This window comes from Misgurnus anguillicaudatus, chromosome 16 (genome assembly GCF_027580225.2).
Source record: "Misgurnus anguillicaudatus chromosome 16, ASM2758022v2, whole genome shotgun sequence".
Lineage (NCBI taxonomy): Eukaryota > Metazoa > Chordata > Actinopteri > Cypriniformes > Cobitidae > Misgurnus > Misgurnus anguillicaudatus.
In genome coordinates, this window is record NC_073352.2 from 27,490,916 (window position 1) to 27,508,905 (window position 17,990).

The window sequence follows — 17,990 nt, forward strand, 5'->3', positions numbered from 1 at the left end:
GTTATTAATATTTAAGCAGGTATCTGCGTGCTTCACCCAAAACATAGACAGAGGAAACAGAAACTAACACTATGGTAATTTATATAGTGAGGAGAATACTCTATGAAAATATTTTAAAATGAAAACTAAGAAACATTGGTGTTGTTTTGTTTCTTCACAGTATGATCATATCCTGATGTTCACTCTATTCAGCAAATCATGTGAGGAAAATAACAGATGGTACTCAACGTTTCTAAACATCTATTATAGTTTTACAGGTGTGTCACCCATCGGTGAGTCATGTGTTAGCCGGGAACCTTCTGTGAAACTGTGTCTGTGTTTAATACTCGTCAGGATGGTACCTGAATGTAGATCATTCAACCCAAATGTAAGTGTGCGCCATTCTTTCATTTTTATATGATCACGTTTTTAATAGCCGTATTATGATGTCCTACATCGGAGTCTTTTTAACAAAAACGTTAAACGGAACAATTATAAAATGTTACATAGGTATACAATCTAAATTCTGCTGGGTTATTTGTAACCCAATGCTGGGTAAATATTGGGCAGAACACGTAAGTTAAAACACCATGAGATAAACAGCCTAGCATAGTTTTATTTATTAAATGTGTTATGTCCAATATTTACCAAGCATTGGGTTAAAATAACCTGTTAATAATAGGCTATATATTTTGATGTTTAACAAATAAAAATATTTAGTTCCGCGGACTTGTCAGCATGCATGATTTAAGTACAATAATATTCAGCATTGCGAACAAATTTCAGACAATAAATTGATATATCTTAATAATCTCATAAATCTCCATCAGGTTGCTTTGTAATTTAATGTTTTTCTTTGTTTTCTCAAACATTTTATATATAGTAAACGATTCCTTAAAGATGTTTTGTATTTTTATCTACCAAAAAAAGACAAACACACACAAGATGTACACAGCTAACGCAATTTGGTATGTAAGTTATAGAGAACCAATAGGCTATTTAACTTGTCATGATACATCTGAAGATCAAAACACAAATGTAAGCGTGCATCCTTCTTTCATTTTGATGTTAATATGATCACGTTCTTAACCATACATCACTAATGTGAACAAAAAACATCAACAAAAAGAATACAATGCTACCCATATTTTTTATGCATTATTAACATATAACGTTATGTGTAAATGATTACAGAAACATTTTTTTGTAAAATGATTATATATATATAATTGTCAATCATTTTACTTCACTGAACTTCTCAACTGTGGAATCCACTGCCCGCATGATCGCACGTTACCATGGCAATAGGAGAGCGTCACGGTGGACGAGTCCATTCGGAAATCAGGAGAGCTGGATCGACATAAAAACAAATAAAAGCCCACACCGTCGCTCCGCACCACACCAATATCTTTTAGCTTTAACCTGGAGAGTTGTGAGATTAGTGTCAGTTATAAAGCTTGTCTGTGTGTTTATGTGCTCGAGTCTGTGTGCTTGTGCGCGCGCGGTGGTTTGAGCTGAGGGAAGATGGCGGCGACTGCGTCAGTGAGCAGATTAAACCGCTGCTGCTAAATCTCTCATTTCACCTCGTGTGTTTTCTAATTGTTTGTTTGTGTTGAATTGTACTATTGTTGTGGTGATGTCGGACTCAGAGGAAGAGATTCAGGAGCGACAGCTGAAGATCGTTCTGCTGGGAGACGGAGCGTCTGGAAAGGTATTACCCATGTACCATAGTAAACATAAAATACATCATAGTAAATTAAAAACAATCCTACACGGGTACACGACAGCAAATGTAACATATATAATCACAATTAGTTTGTTTTACTTTGACATTACTTCTTGAATATAGCTAATAAACCGCTCTCTGCTACTGTCGTTCTTGCCATAATATGCCGACGATGTATCTTACATTAATAAATCATTATTTACATAACGTTATGTGATTATAAGTTATTATTTAAATCATAGCGTTTACTTTGAAATATGCAGTCGTCTTTTCGTTTTACTGTAGTAAAAATGTCTCTGAAAACTATGACTAGAAGCAGTACATTTTTAAGGGATATTTAACAAAAACTGTCTGCTTGAAATGTGACAATTAACCCTTACAGAAACTTTAACAGTATTTTCATTGAAACTGCTATACAGAGATATGTATTGATAAAACATGTCTGTTTAGTGTTGTTATGATTAATACCTGCATTTACGTATTCAGTGTATAGATTTATTTTAACATTTGTTCAAGATGTAACTTTATTTCTTTACTCATGAGTGACTGGATGTCTCTTTGCATTGTATTTATGTTAAGTAAAAGTTTTAGTTAGATTTTAGGGTACATTTTAGATCTAATTACACACGTATACAGTGTTCAAAGTGTTTATGTAGGGTAAATGTACCTGTAAGGCACAACATAGCAGAATGACAGTAACTCACTTGTATCATGCGTTTTAACCAACCCAGTGTTATTCATGAGAAGACTGCTGCTGTCAATAACAGATATACATGAACATATTCAGGTGTCGACCTAAGTGTACTTGATTCATGCTGTAGTGTAGATATGAGCTTATTATATTAGGATTTATAGAGCATATTAACACAATTTCTAGGGGTCATATCAAGAAAATTTGACTTTCTATCAACCTAGAAGGTGTTAAAAAGAACAACCTAGTAACTTGGGTTTGGTAAACCATTCTCTGCAAGTATGTGAAAAATTAGGTTTTTCAGATTTTGCGTTTTTGTGAAGTAGCAAGTCTTCACGTATTGAAGACTTTTAAAATAATATCGCCCCTTATCTGTACCATCCAGCCATGGCACTGCCATTTAGTGCAGATAGAAAGAGAGAGATAAAAAATAATTGACAGCCCAATTTAGTTTTAATTTTAACAAACCACCATTATTGCATCAGTTTTTGCATATCATCAGCTCATTTGCATTTTAAAGGACACTCCCAAAAACAGGAAATTTTTGCTCACACCTACAAAGTGGCAATTTTAAAATGCTATAATAAATTATCTGTGAGATATTTTGAGCAAAAACCTCACACATGCACTCTGAAAAGTCTAATAATATGATCCCTTTAATATATAAGGATAAAAAGACATAAAGTTGTTGTTAAAGTGTTAACCAATCAGTGGGTTAAGCTATGGTAGAGCTCCTCGATTTTGGGCAAAATCATAATCACGATTATTATTATTTTTTCATGATCACTATTATTTAAAACAATTACTCATTGCATTGTGCATGCTCATTGCACTCAATGCATTTATTTAACCTTTTTATTAAGTAAGGGTTGCAATGGGCTACATAAAGCAGTGGTTCCTTCAAAGTGCCTTACAAACACATCGGTCCAGCAGCGTGCAATTTATATTTTAATTGCACGATATTTGTTTTACCTCAAATACCTTGTTTTTTTAATTGTTTGAATAAACAATTCAAAATTGAAAATCAAAATTAATTGCACAGCCCTAAGCTAGTCCTTATGAAAATTAACCATGTTTTTTGTGGTAAAAGTGCAGTAACTATGTTTTTTGGTGTATTGATTACCAAGTTACTTTTAAAAGTAATGCATTACAATATTAAGTAACTCCCAAAAAAGTAACTAATTACGTTGCTTAGTTACTTTTCATGCAAAGTAATGCTTACGTTACTTTTTAATTACTTTTGCTTTACTTTTTCTTGGCTGAGGCATGATCTCTTTCAGACCTTGCAGGTGTTTTTATTACTGAAAAGTTTTGCATTCAGAAATTGCACATTTCATCACAAAAATGTCGAGCTCTGGCCTGCCATCTCAGTTTCTAACTCGCACTGTTCCCACGCAGGAGTGTATGCATAGAGTGCATAATGTGACTATGTTTAGTTTAATTCAGTACATAATTTTTTTATCTAATTAATTAAACTAAAAAAGTAACTTGCATTACTTTTACATTTAAAAAGTAATGCGTTACTTTACTTGTAACTTAAAAAAATAGTATTATTACGTAATGCACATTACTTGTAATGCGTTACCCCCAACACTGTTGATTACTATTAGCAAAACCATGGTTTGACTACAGTAACCATGATTTAACTATGGTTATTGAGACCATGGTTATTTTGTGGTGGTTTTACAACAGTAACCATGTTTTTTTTACTGTAGTAAAACCATGGTTAATTTTTGAAAGGGATAGTAGCTTCACTACTAAGCAAATAGTAAATACTCTGGTGTGTGCAAATGTTTTTCTTGCCCTTTACAATTTATCCAAATATCCCCCCAAAAATGACAAAATGTACAATAAATAACTTTGAGAAGAGATTGATTCTTTTAGACAGCAGATCAACAAGCTCATTTTTTTCTTTATCGTTGTGGACATTTGTGGCTCCGGTGTTTTCGTCAAGTCACATTTACTTGTATTGTGCTTTTTTATTTCTTTAAAGCATTGCCTTTAAAACCATTGGACATCGCCTGAGTTTGCAAAAGGATTACTGCAAAGTAAAGTGTCTTGCTCTTTAGAGTAGCCAAGTTTCCGACAAGAAATGACTTGGAAGTAAAGCCTTCAGACCACAGCAAAGATCTCTCTTTCTTTTAGATTTTTGTGTTTGGTTTGTGTGGCAGTATTTCTCCCTCACAGCCGCAGCAGAGGTTTCTGGGTAGCAGTGCCTTGTGCCTCAGGATGGGGTTGTTTAAACGTCACCTAGGGTGGGAGGGAAACGGACAGCACCGCGCTACTGTTACGCCAACACAAACGTGTGTCCGGTCGGATCCAGCATGTGGAAAGCATTTGCCCTGTCCGGTTAGATCAGTCAGATCTTCTCACTAACATACTGCCACTGCGCTGCCATTTCCACAACTATGGGCCGAATAATTGTTGCATTTATAGTCCCAGTATTGGAAAGAAGACAGACTAAACTCTTTGTATAGATCTCAGATCTCGGTGTCTTTGTCTTATTGTTCATTGTGCAGATATAGGTGCATTCTACTATAAATGATATAAAATCACAGGTTGTGGTGGGTGGCAGGTAGATGATTTATTTTAAACAGTAGACTCTGGTAAAGTTAGTGCTGATCCGCACATATCTCATTTATTGGCTTATTATTATTTTTATGGTTTAAATAAAACACATTGATGTTTTACTCTTAGTATTTTATGTTATTTTACAGTGATTAATTCATCTTAGAACAGAGGTTTGTGAAATTTCCAAAAATAATGAACATTTAGAATGAAGCGGTACTTAGGCACAAATTTTTGCCATGGAGCGAACACAGAGTGAGAAGCCAGGGAGCGGGGAGTGAGCGAGGAGCAGAAAATAAAATACCCAGAGTGTAGCTGGAGCAATGTGAATATAAAATGCATTGAGCGCTTTTTATTTTTAAAAAGTAAATCGTCTGATTATTTGTGTACTTTGTGCATTCTGTTGGTAAGTGCAGCTGCCATCTGCCCATCTCTATAGTAAGCTTGTGTCCACTGAGTCTGTATCTGCTCAAGGTGGATCTCAATTTTCTCTCTCTCTGTCTCTCTCAGACATCTCTCTCCACCCGGTTTGCACAAGAGGCGTTTGGGAAACAGTATAAACAGACAATAGGGCTGGACTTCTTCCTCAAGAGAATCACTCTGCCAGGTTAGACATAATCTTATACACACACATGAATAGTTGATCTGTTTCATCATCAGTTTTTAGGTGAATGTGTGTGTGTGTGTCTGTGTCCTGTAGTGTGACAAATCAACTTTAAATACTCTTTAGTCGGTTATTTGTGTTCAGGGGTGTTCAGCAGATGTTAGATCTCTGCTGTCACAATAGGACTAATAAAAAAACAAACACCTGTACAATTTAAATATGAAATTCACAACTCACCATAAGTTAAAATAAGACTGTAAATTATGAATTCCCTCATTTCAAATAGGGATACACCGATATGGAAATTTTGGCCGATACCGATAACCGATAACTCTTTAGATTTGGGGGCCGATAACCTATATATATATATATATATATATATATATATATATATATATATATATATATATATATATATATATATATATATATATATATATATATATATATATATATATATATATATATATATATATATATATATATATATATATATATATATATATATATATATAAACATTATTTTAAATAAGAGAAGTTAAAGATGGACAGACAGACAGACACACATGGTTTAGATTCTTCGTATATTATGACTATTATCTTTTATTGCGTTTTATGTTATCATGAATATTATGACTGTAACTCTTTGTGTCTCACTCTCTGTCCATTTGTATTTATTTGTGATTTGTGTTTTTAAACTCATTCTCTTACTTATTTCACAGGAAATCTGAATGTTACCCTACAGGTGTGGGACATTGGAGGACAGACAATTGGAGGAAAAATGCTGGACAAGTACATCTATGGAGCACAGGTCACAAACAAGCCACATCTCACTTAATTTATAACTGTGTGCATCTGTGTTTGTTTATGTGTGTGCGTGCATGTACGTTTAATTTGCACTGGAGAAACTGCTGTGTGTGTGTGTGTGTGTGTGTGTGTGCGTGCGTGCGTGCGTGCGTGCGCGTGTGCGTGCACACGTGCAATCCTGCTAAAAATCTTGACAAATTGACAAAACTGTTTGATGGTTTATAAAATTGAGGGTGATGTCGTTTGTGTGTAGGGCGTGCTCCTGGTATATGACATCACTAATTCTCAGAGTTTTGAGAATCTTGAAGACTGGTTAAACGTGGTGAGAAAAACCAATGAAGAGTCTGACACACAACCTGCGATATCGCTGATCGGAAACAAGAGTAAGTACACGTCACACAAAACACACATATGCAAACATACACTGCTATGGTGAGGAAAGAGATTTTATTTTATTCTTCTGACGGTCGTGTGAGCTTCTTCACGGGCGTGTGTGTGGAAAGTTTAACTTCATGTGCCGGTTGAATCGTTGGGTAAATATTGGTCCACATGTTGCTGCTGAGACCAGCAGCCCTTCCAACCTGTGTGGTAGATCACGGGCCATTAGACTCCACACACACGAGAGCTGCTGTCATTCCAGAAAACATATGAGAGTTTTAGACATGTGCCTCTTGCACACAAACCTGTGTGTGTCTGCGTGTGTGTTATCAGTTGTGTGTTTCTTCACAAGTAGAGAAGAAAGGGATGTATGTGTTTGATATTGTATTGTATTTATGGTTATTAGTAGGCATTTTACACTGTGTGTGCACGCGCGCGTGTGCATCCGTGTGTGTGTGTGTGTGTGTGTGTGTGTGTGTGTGTGTGTGTGTGTGTGTGTGTGTGCGCGTGTGTGTGTATGCATCTGCGTGTGTGTGTGTGTGTAGCTACGTCTTGTGTGGCCGCTTAAGCACTGGGGCTTTTGTTGGCTTTCAAAACTCCTGAGAGCCCATAAAGCTGTATGACACACACACACTAGCATACATCCACATGTGCTCATCAGTAATTCACACACATTGACATTATAGACCAGGATTTTAGTTCTTAGTTAGTTTTCACAACAGGCCAAAGTTTGTGAACAGTACAAAGCCAAGGGCCACTGACCACTGTTCTGCTATTGTTGGTTTTTGTAAAACCAGTCACTATAAAAATATAGAGCAGTGTTTCTATTTAGATAAGAAACAAATTAAAATTACGTATTCGTTGAATATTAAAATCGAATCAACAAACAAAAATCTGGATCTCCATGCAACCTAACTGTTCCTGCTCAACGGCACACTGGATTTTTTTTCACTTTCCCTTAACGCAGACTAAATTAAATTAATTAGAATGTTGTTGCAATGCTAAAACAAAGTTGTGACTGCTGAGTTAGCGCTATATGCTAGTTACTGCTATATGCTACCGTTTTGGATAAGTTCTACTATTGACGTTTGTTAAGTTTTTTTTTTAGCTCCATACTGAAAAAACACTAACACAAAAAAATAAGTCATTGCAATTTGGCTCCCCTTGTGATGTCAGAAAGGAATCTTCTTATAATAATACCCTCCCTTAATCGGCAACTATCAACTACTAACTAGGAGAAAACTCTTTAGCGAAAAAAAAACCTGAGAGAGAGCCAGAAGATATACTATATATTAAATATATTAACATTAACATTTTATGGGAATTAAACATTTTAAAATTTTTAATTAAAAGTTAAAGGGATTGGTTGTCGCTGGGACGACTCTGGCGATCCATTGGAAAAAAAATTGCTCACCGTAGTAGCAAAGGAGCAGAAGATTTTACTTTAGTAAAGCTAATCAGCTCACTACCTTCTGCAGCACGAACACAAGCATGTAGTCCACCAATGATGATGTTGTTGTTGTTACGTGAAGTAGCGGTGTCTGACTACGGTCGAGACGTTGGGTAATGACATCATCGCAAAATATATGGACACATGATACCGCAAGGGTGTCTTGTTCTGATTTATCCACTTTAGGACCCAATTTTAAAAAATAGCGATTTCAGAAACGGCAGATCCATCTATATGAACCGCAAATATGATACAAAAATTTTACGTATACAGCTAAACGCATCTCCGTGTGGACAGGTTTTAAAATTATGCAATTTACAATCTAGTTGTTAAACGGACAAGCTGTAGAGGTTTTTTTTGTCAAAATCTATGTCTTTATTCATAAATATGTCCTCATTGGTGTAAAATGACCTCTGCCAATGATCTGACTTTTCTTTGTAAGCTTAGAATTTCTTCTCCTTATTTACACTGAACGGGTAAGTCCAAGAAGGCTTCCATGTCGTTCCGCCATGTTGAAAAACATGTAAATCACGCTTTTATTCAGAACATGTGAACCAGCTGAAACGGACAGGGAGATCAGTGAATACATTACGCCTACCATAGTTGCAACACGCATTTGGAAAAGCGAGGCGCTAAAGAGCACCATTCATTTGAATGCAAATTACAATTTCACCACTAGATGGGGAAAAATTCCTACTTACTGTCTCTATAAAAAGTGCTTAAGTTGAACCAAATTAAATAGCAAGGCGTTTTTACCTCTAAGCGCCATCAGGTAAAATTTACCTGATGCTTTTATTAGTTAAATTCAAAGCAGACCGAGCACAGCCTTAGAAGAACACAGCATCATCTCAGAGATTTAGAGTCAGCAAAATTCTCACATAAATCTGTGATCTGTGAGTGACTGTAATGGGTTGTAATGCATGTGTGGATCTGCAGTGGATCACACTAAACGAGTGTTGATGTGAACTGATGGTTGTGTGTTTACACCTCAACACAGCCACTTAACAGCCGCACGTCAGCAAGCTTTGACCTTTGACCTCACGGCTCACTTGCCCTCGTCTCTCTAATGGAAAAGAGATGAAAGTGTTTGAGCTTTGCTCATCTTCTCTTTTCTGCTGGTGTTACTTGTGCTGGTAGCTGATGTCAGTGAGTCTGTGATTCTCTCTAGGGTATAATATGATTAAACACTTCAATAAGATGTAATAACAGCAGTCAGGAGTATAGAATACCGTCTTAATTCTGTACCTGGATGCTGTGTGACTGACAGTCTGCTGTGGTGTGTAAGCTTGTTGTAATGTGCATGTGTACCTGAACCATCAAATGCATGTCAAAATTTGGTCACAACTGCCCATCCCGTTGAGTATTAGAGTAAATATAGCCAATTAAGACTGAAGTTAATGTAAACAAACAGGGTAACAAAATATATGATCTCTGTGTTAGATACTGTGGTGTAAATTCAACCTTATGATCCTGCTACTTTCGGTAATGTCATGCATAATATTCAAACAAGATCATTTAAAATAGAAAGTCTGTAAGTTCATATTTGTTGAATTTTAAGTTTTTAACTGACTGGTTACTTTTAAAGTTTGCTTTAAAACGTAAAATATTGTTGAATTAATGAGTAGGTTGGCGATATCAGCAGGGACTAAGTAATCATTTTTTGCCTGTGACTTGAGAAAATGTCCTCGCCATTAATGTTTTACTGGCAATGTTTGTTTGTTTTTGTCAAACTACATCTACACCAACTAAACATATTTGTAACACTATGCAGTAAGATACTAAAATTTACCTTTAGGTAAATATATTAGCCAATCTAAAGTAAAAAAAAAATTCATCTAAAAAGCATTAATTCATTTTGATAATTTATCTAAACATTTTAAACTTTTTCAACTTTTAAAAGTCGAAAAAGTTGAAAATGTTTACGTAAATTGTTACGATTAATAAATGCTTTTTAGACTTTTGCGCGTGAAATTTGCGTCAATAACCGGCTTTAGCTAGCTATATATATATATATAAGATTAAGTGATATATTAAGTGATATATATATATATATATATATATATATATATATATATATATATATATATATATATATATATATATATATATATATATATATATATATATATATATATATATATATATATATATATATATATATATAAAATACACACACATATTCTGCCTCGCGATGTCATAATCATAATCTTAATATTTTTGTCTTGTTTTAAGTAAAAATATCTAAAAATTCTTAAATTAAGATGCTTTTTCTTGATGAGCAAAACGACCCAAGACAATACGTCTGGTTTTTGGACCAAAAATATCAAATGTAGGTGATTTTGTGCATAAAACAAGCAAAAAAATCTGCCAATGGGGTAAGCAAAAAAATCTTGAACATTTTTCTTAAACACTCAATTGAAGAAAATTTGCTTTTTTTGCTTGTTTTATGCCCAAAATCACTTACATTTGATGTTTTTGGTCTGGAAACGAGACTTGTTTTCTTGGGTCGTTTTGCTCATCGGGAGGGAGCATCTTAATTCGGGAATTTTTGGAATTTTTTGCTGAAAACAAGACAAAAATACGAAGAAATTTTTTTTCTTGAAAATCATTTTTTGCAGTGCGACGTCTATCACATTTTTGAATTGACTTAACCTCCTAAGACCTGGATGTCCACATATGCGTACATCTAATTTTTTTGTTGTTTTGCACCATAATTCTTAATTTTGTGTAACTGAAACCCGTTTTACACAAACGTGGACAATTACACTGCTTCATGTTCAGTGAAAAATATTTGGTTATTATATTTATTGGTTCTTTCTAACCCCAAAATAGCTGGAAGAAATCTGAAAAAACGACAAACCAAAACTCGGGTCTTAGGAGGTTAACATGTAAATCACTCGCACTTAACACCCCTATTTGCGTCTGGTGTGAACACACCATTAGAATTTGGCCAACAGGCGATTAACATTGTTTTATATATATATATATATATATATATATATATATATATATATATATATATATATATATATATATATATATATATATATATATACTCTCATTTGGTGTTTGCTGAGTTTTCATTTTAGACCCTGGATATTAATATTGGCTACTGTGTGATGTTGGTGTCATGAGTTGGTATTAAACACAGAGACTCAGATTAGTGCACGTTTGTGGATGTATTTACACGAGGCAATATTTAATCTTGTGAGTGCTTGAGTGTGTGCAGGGTTCCTAGACGGCGGCACTTTAAGTAAACATCACCAGTGAAATGAACGAGGAGCAGCCATCACTCTCCCTTACTAATGACCCATCACACAGACACACACTCACTGTCCACTGAGGGCGATCTGTCATGCTATCTCCAACACTCACGTGTAAACAGTGAATCTGATGTTTGCTGGCTCTTCCTGCAGTAGACACCATGAGCAGAAGCAGACCTCCAGATCAGTCTGATAGAGCCTCGTCCGAGAGAGAGAGAAGATTAGAGGATCCACTGGTGTTATTCTTCAGTGACTCTGGGAGACGGGACGTACTGGTTTAGATTAGATTAGGGCAGAAAAATGGCCTCGGATTTACACACGGGCCCTCTGGAGCCATGCTGCTCTGGACTGACATCCCACCCGCTGGTGTCGAGTTTAGACTCCACTGAAAAGTGACGTGTGTGCGTGCGTGTGTGCGTGTGTGTGTGTGTGTGTGTGTGCGCGCGTGTGCGCATGCGTGTGCGTTGAGGTTCAGAGCAGAATAACACACTGTCCTTTACGTTTAACTGAAGGGTAAGTAAAGATCTAACAGTGACCTGAACGTTATATTTGGTAACAATAGATTTTAGAAAAATATTTCCTCTACAGAAACACATTAGTGGATTTGTGCAAGTAATGAATGAAGGCTGTCAAAAAAAAATTTACTCCGAAGCCAAAACCCTGTGGCTTTTAATTTCATGAATGGAATCGGAGTATAGACCCCTTCAAGGTTTGTAAACATTGAATGACTATCAGGTGCGCGCGCAGCACGGGGTCGAACTGTTCATACCATTTAGGCTTTATAATTTAATCTAACAGGGCTGAAAAATGATGACTTACCTCAAATGAAGTGAGCACTACAAACACAAGCCTCTTTGATCTTTGCATTGTCCCAGTCTGCACGTAATTGCTTGCAGACGCAAATGTTGTATTTTTTTGTTTTTGAGTTTCTGCATGAATTGCGAAAACTTAACGGAAGACCTGGTGCGATTTTCACAGCCCACAACGTAAGTAGGCATTTTTGACGATACCGAATAATACGCAACCCAATCTGCTGTAATGACTTTTCTGACCCCGACATGCGCATTGGGAACAGCATGTGACGTGAACCGTGAAGGGGTCTATTAGTACTTTGCCTACAGATTAATACTACCACACTAAACTTTATCTATTCATGCTGTCATAACAGAGATTCGAGTATTAATACGATCATGTTGGAGTATCAGCGTGTTGGTATTATTTTAGTTTTATTAAATAAAGCTGTGTGTGTGCGCGTGTGTGTCTGTTTCTCTGTCTGTCTGTCTGTCTGTCTGTCTGACATGATCTGTAAGATTTTAAGTGTTACATTTCAAAGATCTCATCTTACACACACACTTCATTTCATTCATTGTTCACAGAAGAGAATAAATAAGCATTTATAGTAAAAGTCTTGCGAAAGTGTGTTGATGTCTGGCTGCTTCTGGTTGCGTGTTTATTTAGGAATGAGCACACACACGCATACATATGTGTTGTTACAGGTGTGTCTGTAACATTGAAATAGGAAGATGACACTGGCAGAATTTCTGGAGCGACCCCTGTGCGCTGACCTGTGGGTGACCTCGCTGTGACATCACAGACAGGGAGTGTTATGGGTGTCAGGGCGACATTGTTGTGCGATCACTAAATCAGACTCTCGCTGACAGCTCTGTTGAGATTTTAGGTCAGACATTGAAGATGAGCTACAAGATCACATGACACAGGTGAGATAAACGGCACAGAGTGGCAAGTATGTGATCTAGGGGGTCATATAAAGGTTTCAGCGTGTGTGTGTGTACATGCGTGTGCCCTCGGGGTAAGAGGCTTGATATTCTGTACGGTTCTCTTGAGTTTAGAGGCGTGTAAAGGTTTTGACAAACACAATAACATTAACTGTTTCGTTGAGTTTTCTGTGTGTTTGTGTGTGTAGTTGATCTGGAACACATGCGGACAGTAAAGATGGAAAAGCATCAACGATTTTGTCAGGAGAATGGACTCATTAGTCAGTTTGTGTCTGCAAAAACTGGAGACTCTGTGAGTATAAAACACAAATGGGTGTCTGTGTTTTACTTTTGTAAGGTGCCATACACTTCATATACATGTGCGTGCGTGTGTTCACAGGTGTGTCTCTGTTTTCAAAGACTGGCAGCAGAGATTTTAGGCATTAAGCTGAGTAAAGCAGAGATGGAGCAGTCACAGGTGAGCATGTGATTTTTTTATATTCTCTCTTGAAGTGTTGAGTTTAATGGCCCTTTGGTGAGCAGGATTCTCACAACCATGGATAACCTGGAAATTTCCCTGGGAAGTTTAATACTGAAATAAAATGTCAAACATGATTGGTCAAATCATTTGAAAACATAAAGAAAATTTGACCAGTTCACTGTACTACAGCATTGGTTTTCAAACTGGGGGGCACAATATGGTGCCAGAGGGCAGGGATTTAAAAGTTTGGGAACCACCTCAGATACAATGTGTGTGTACATGGTTGTGTATATTTGTAAGTGTCAAATGTCCTCACACCGTGAAATATCATGACAACTAACTCCCTGCTAAATTGAAATAATTGGTAAAAATATAATTTGCTACTTGCAAAATAGTTTGTCTTTAAAGGGTTAGTTCACCTCAAAATGACAGTTTTATCATAAATCACTTACACCTGTGTCGTTTTAAACCACAGAGTCCTCCAATTGTCTTAGATATTTTTGATGAAAGCCGTGAGGCTTCTGTCTGTCCCCAGAATGAAAGACATCGCCGGAAGGGTCCATGTGCCATCAGTAGTTCAGTGATAATATTATGAAGTGACACGAACGCAATTATGCAGTCGTGCGTAAGCTCTACACCGTAGGTTATCCGTAACCTGTTCGTAGCTCTGCATAGCCTGACGTGCACCTCGCAAAATTTTTAATAGCGCGTCAGTTCTACGCGGACCGCAAACGCTGTGATTGGTCCATCAGAACCCCTCCCGTCAGGTAAAAAAACTGCGTCATAGGTATGGCTTAAATAAAAAAGGAAAAAAACTTTGGCAACTACGTCAGCAGGTGACGTCAGAAGCATGGCCATAATCTGCTTGTGAACTGTTCTTATCATTCATAATATTATTAATAAACTACTGATGACACAGGGACCTTTTTGCCAATGTCTTAAATTCTTAAATAGTGAAATAGTCTTTGGGACAGACACAATCCTCCGGGTTTTCATCAAAAATATCTAAAAATGTGTTCTTAGGAAAATCTGAGGACTTGGTGGTTTAGAACGAGATGGGGGGGGGGGTAAACGATTTGATAAAATTGTCATTATGGGGTGAACTAACCCTTAAAATCTAATGGCATGCACATGTTGCTGTAAGGGATAGAAAATATCATTAAACTGATATAGGATCAGTACAAGTGACTAAGTACAAAACATAAGTGACTGTATGTGCGCTTGTGCATGTGTGTGTGTGCGTGTGTGTGCGCTGTTGATGTCTCTGTACTGAGCATCACTTCATTTGAATCAGTGTGTCTATATAACATCAATGTTCTGAACTCTCTTCATTTTTCTTTCTTACTCTGTGTCTGTTGTTATGTTGCTTTTATTCATTTGTATTCATAATCTGTAATTAAAGGAATAGGTCACCCCAAAATGAAAATTAGCCCACATTTTACTTCTAGATGCATATGACTTTTTCTTCTTTCGGTTGAACATGGTCAAGCGTTGTATTGAATAATGTCCTGGCTCTTTTCAGCTTTATAATGGCATTGCATAGTGCCCCATTTTTAAAGCTCAAAAAGCACATTCATCCTTCAAAAACGAATCCATTAACATTTAAATTTCGGGAAACATTTATATTCCTAGTATATACTTATACTTCCACTGACTTCTAACTACTGACTTCCAGCAACTGTCGTACACAGCTTCACATGTGAGTCTATTTGAAATATAAATATTTTCAAATCAAAAACCCATTGCTTCGCTTCAGAAGACATTTAATAGCTGTATAGATTGGTGTTTGATGCAGGTGTGCTTCTTGGAGCTTTATAGATGGGGCACTGTCCAATGCAATTATGAAACTGAACAGAGATAGGATATTTTTTAATACAACCCCAGCTATGTTTGTCTTAACAAAGAAAGTCATATACATGGATTAAGAGTATATATAATATTGGCTAATTATCATTTTCGGGTGAACTAATCCTTCAATTTTACTTCTGGATACTGGTATAAATGCATTAAATCTCATGTTTCCTTTGTTCTATTTATCTTTATTTTTCTTTTGCATGGTGTGTCTGTTTATGTTTGTGTATTTTTGTGTTTGTATGTGCATGTCTGTGTCATATGTTTGTGTGTACATATGTGTGTGTAGCGTATTGTCAAAGCAGAGTTGGTGAACTATCCTCAGGATGAGGGACCAATCAGACAAGAGACCAATCAGAGCAAGATCTGCTCTGTCCAATAACAGTATGTGTGTGTGTGTGTGTGTGTGTGAGCGTGTGTGTGTGTGTGTGTGTGTGTGTGTGTGTGTGTGTGTGTGTGTGTGTGTGTGTGTGTGTGTGTGTGTGTGTGTCATCAGTCAGACATTTGGACATGTTTGGAAACATTTAGTCATTTCAGTTTAGATAAACAAATTGTATGTCATTCTTTACTAAATAATTTTTGGTCTGAATCAGATGAGTGAGATAAAAGAAAAAGAATGAGTAAAAGAAAGCTGTCCACTTATGAACTTCTACAGAACACACACATGCATGTAGAATTTTAATTAAAAAATGATATATATATATATATATATATATATATATATATATATACATTTATATATATACATTTATATATATAATTTATATACACATGTACATATTTCTTAATTATATACTTGCATCTGTGCGTATTTATATATACATAATTATTATACAAAATACGAAATGTTTATATATGATATAAACAAAAACTTTTATTCTGCAAACAATTAGTTGCGATTAATTGTTATGCAGCCCTAATCCAAACATTTGACTAGTACTAGTAGTAAATAGATTAATAGAGTGCTATTTAATGGGGAGGTGACTAACACTTTTCTGTGTGTGTGTTCAGCACGTGGTGAAAGCGAACATAGTGAACTACAGTCAGGAATCGGTGGCACGACCGGTCAACCCTCCACGCAGTTCCATGTGTAACGTACAGTGACTACGATACATCATCTCTGTCATTCCGTGTCTGTGATGTAAAAGTGTTGTGTTTAACAGAGATCTGTCATCATGAGTACAGATGAGACGAGACATTTAATTCACTCTCATTCAGAGCTGATCCACAGATTCTGCTGTGACCTTTACAGTTTACAATTGTTTCTTTGTTTTCTCTTTTGCCAATTAGATATTGTACATGATTGAAAACAGCTTTTGAATGAGAGTAGATCAGAGTTTTATCTGTTATTTATCAGATAAATGAAACAGACACTTAATAGAGAAAACAGATTATTTACATTTTTTTTTCAGATGAAGTATTTTTATGATTCAGATCTGACACCTGCATGAGAATAAATTTGACATCCTGTGCTCGGACATCGTTCTGAAAAATAAATAATTCTGACAAAATCAACAGTGCTTTAGGCAGAATAGATATGTATACATTAATACAGTTCACAAATGAAAAATGATTTATAAAGAAAAAATGTGCTTTATTTTTTTGCTTTTTTTGCATATATTTGTCGAACTGCAAATGATTTAACTTGGAGATTTCATCACTTTTTTTATTCAGAAAAGTATTCTCTGAAACAAATTAGAATTGGCTGTTTAATGTGGTATGCATTATTGCTTTTTGTTTTGCAATTTGTAGAAACTTTACTATGAAGCAGAATTTTAACTTTAAAGTTATACCTTCAAAAATCCTTGTATGTTCCAGAAATCCAGAAAAACTATATTACATACGAGTCATTATAAGACTTATGTTTGATGTTTTTAAGTATTTTGGACCAGTAATCGGCAGAAAGGACTTTGCTGCCTGTCAGCTGTGTTTGTTTTAATTTCTTTGGGACATCAGGATTTTCTCTATACTTTACCATTATACGATACAACATTATATTTAAACACTGAATGTATTTCCAAAAACAATTACACTGTAAATAATTTGCTGTAGTTATGCGGCTGTTTGCCAGTAACTTACTGTAGATATAAATGTATTGTATCCATGCAAAGCATTCTGGAAACCAGAAATCCTCATAAACCGTTTTTCTTTTTTTCTTCAGATTTTGATTCCCAGAATGCTTTGCATAAGGCTGTTATTTAGTTTCATTCTGTAAAGATAAAGACTGTTTAATGTTCATTTCACATTAAACAAACTGTTGCCAGTAAATAACATACATTTAAATATACAGTAAGTTACTGGCAAACAGCTGCACTGTAACTTCTACAGAAATTTTAACAGTGAAGCTTCTTCGGGTGTAAAATGTTGTAGGCTCTCTGAGTTTAGTAATAAATGTCAAAAGACACATTAAAATCGATGTCTGTTTTTTCTTTCACTCCATCTTCATTACTCTCTGCAAATGTGACAAATCTTTCCCA

At 35.7% G+C, this 17,990-nt stretch overlaps 1 protein-coding gene across 2 annotated transcripts; it reads left to right on the top strand.

The window, feature by feature from the left end:
• The first annotated feature begins 1,290 nt into the window (after window positions 1–1,290).
• On the top strand, window positions 1,291–17,925 carry rab28 (RAB28, member RAS oncogene family). Of its 2 annotated transcripts, XM_055177648.2 has the most exons (8): window positions 1,291–1,690; window positions 5,475–5,571; window positions 6,291–6,379; window positions 6,629–6,758; window positions 13,391–13,494; window positions 13,582–13,659; window positions 15,803–15,897; window positions 16,525–17,925. In XM_055177648.2, the coding sequence occupies exons 1-7, from the start codon at window positions 1,616–1,618 to the stop codon at window positions 15,893–15,895; spliced, it is 666 nt and encodes a 221-aa protein (XP_055033623.1). In that variant the 5' UTR covers window positions 1,291–1,615; the 3' UTR covers window positions 15,896–15,897; window positions 16,525–17,925. The 2 variants fall into 2 exon arrangements, with proteins under 2 accessions (XP_055033623.1, XP_055033622.1); XM_055177647.2 differs by lacking the exon at window positions 15,803–15,897 and having other exon boundaries at window positions 1,297–1,690.
• Window positions 17,926–17,990: the final 65 nt, after the last annotated feature.

Coding starts and splice junctions, on each gene's coding strand:
- rab28 (XM_055177648.2), top strand. CDS start 1,616: ATGTCGGACTCAGAGGAAGAGATTCAGGAGCGACAGCTGAAGATCGTT. Junction 6,759..13,390: donor ATCGCTGATCGGAAACAAGA/GTAAGTACACGT, acceptor TTGTGTGTGTAG/TTGATCTGGAACACATGCGG. Junction 13,495..13,581: donor CTGCAAAAACTGGAGACTCT/GTGAGTATAAAA, acceptor GTGTGTTCACAG/GTGTGTCTCTGTTTTCAAAG.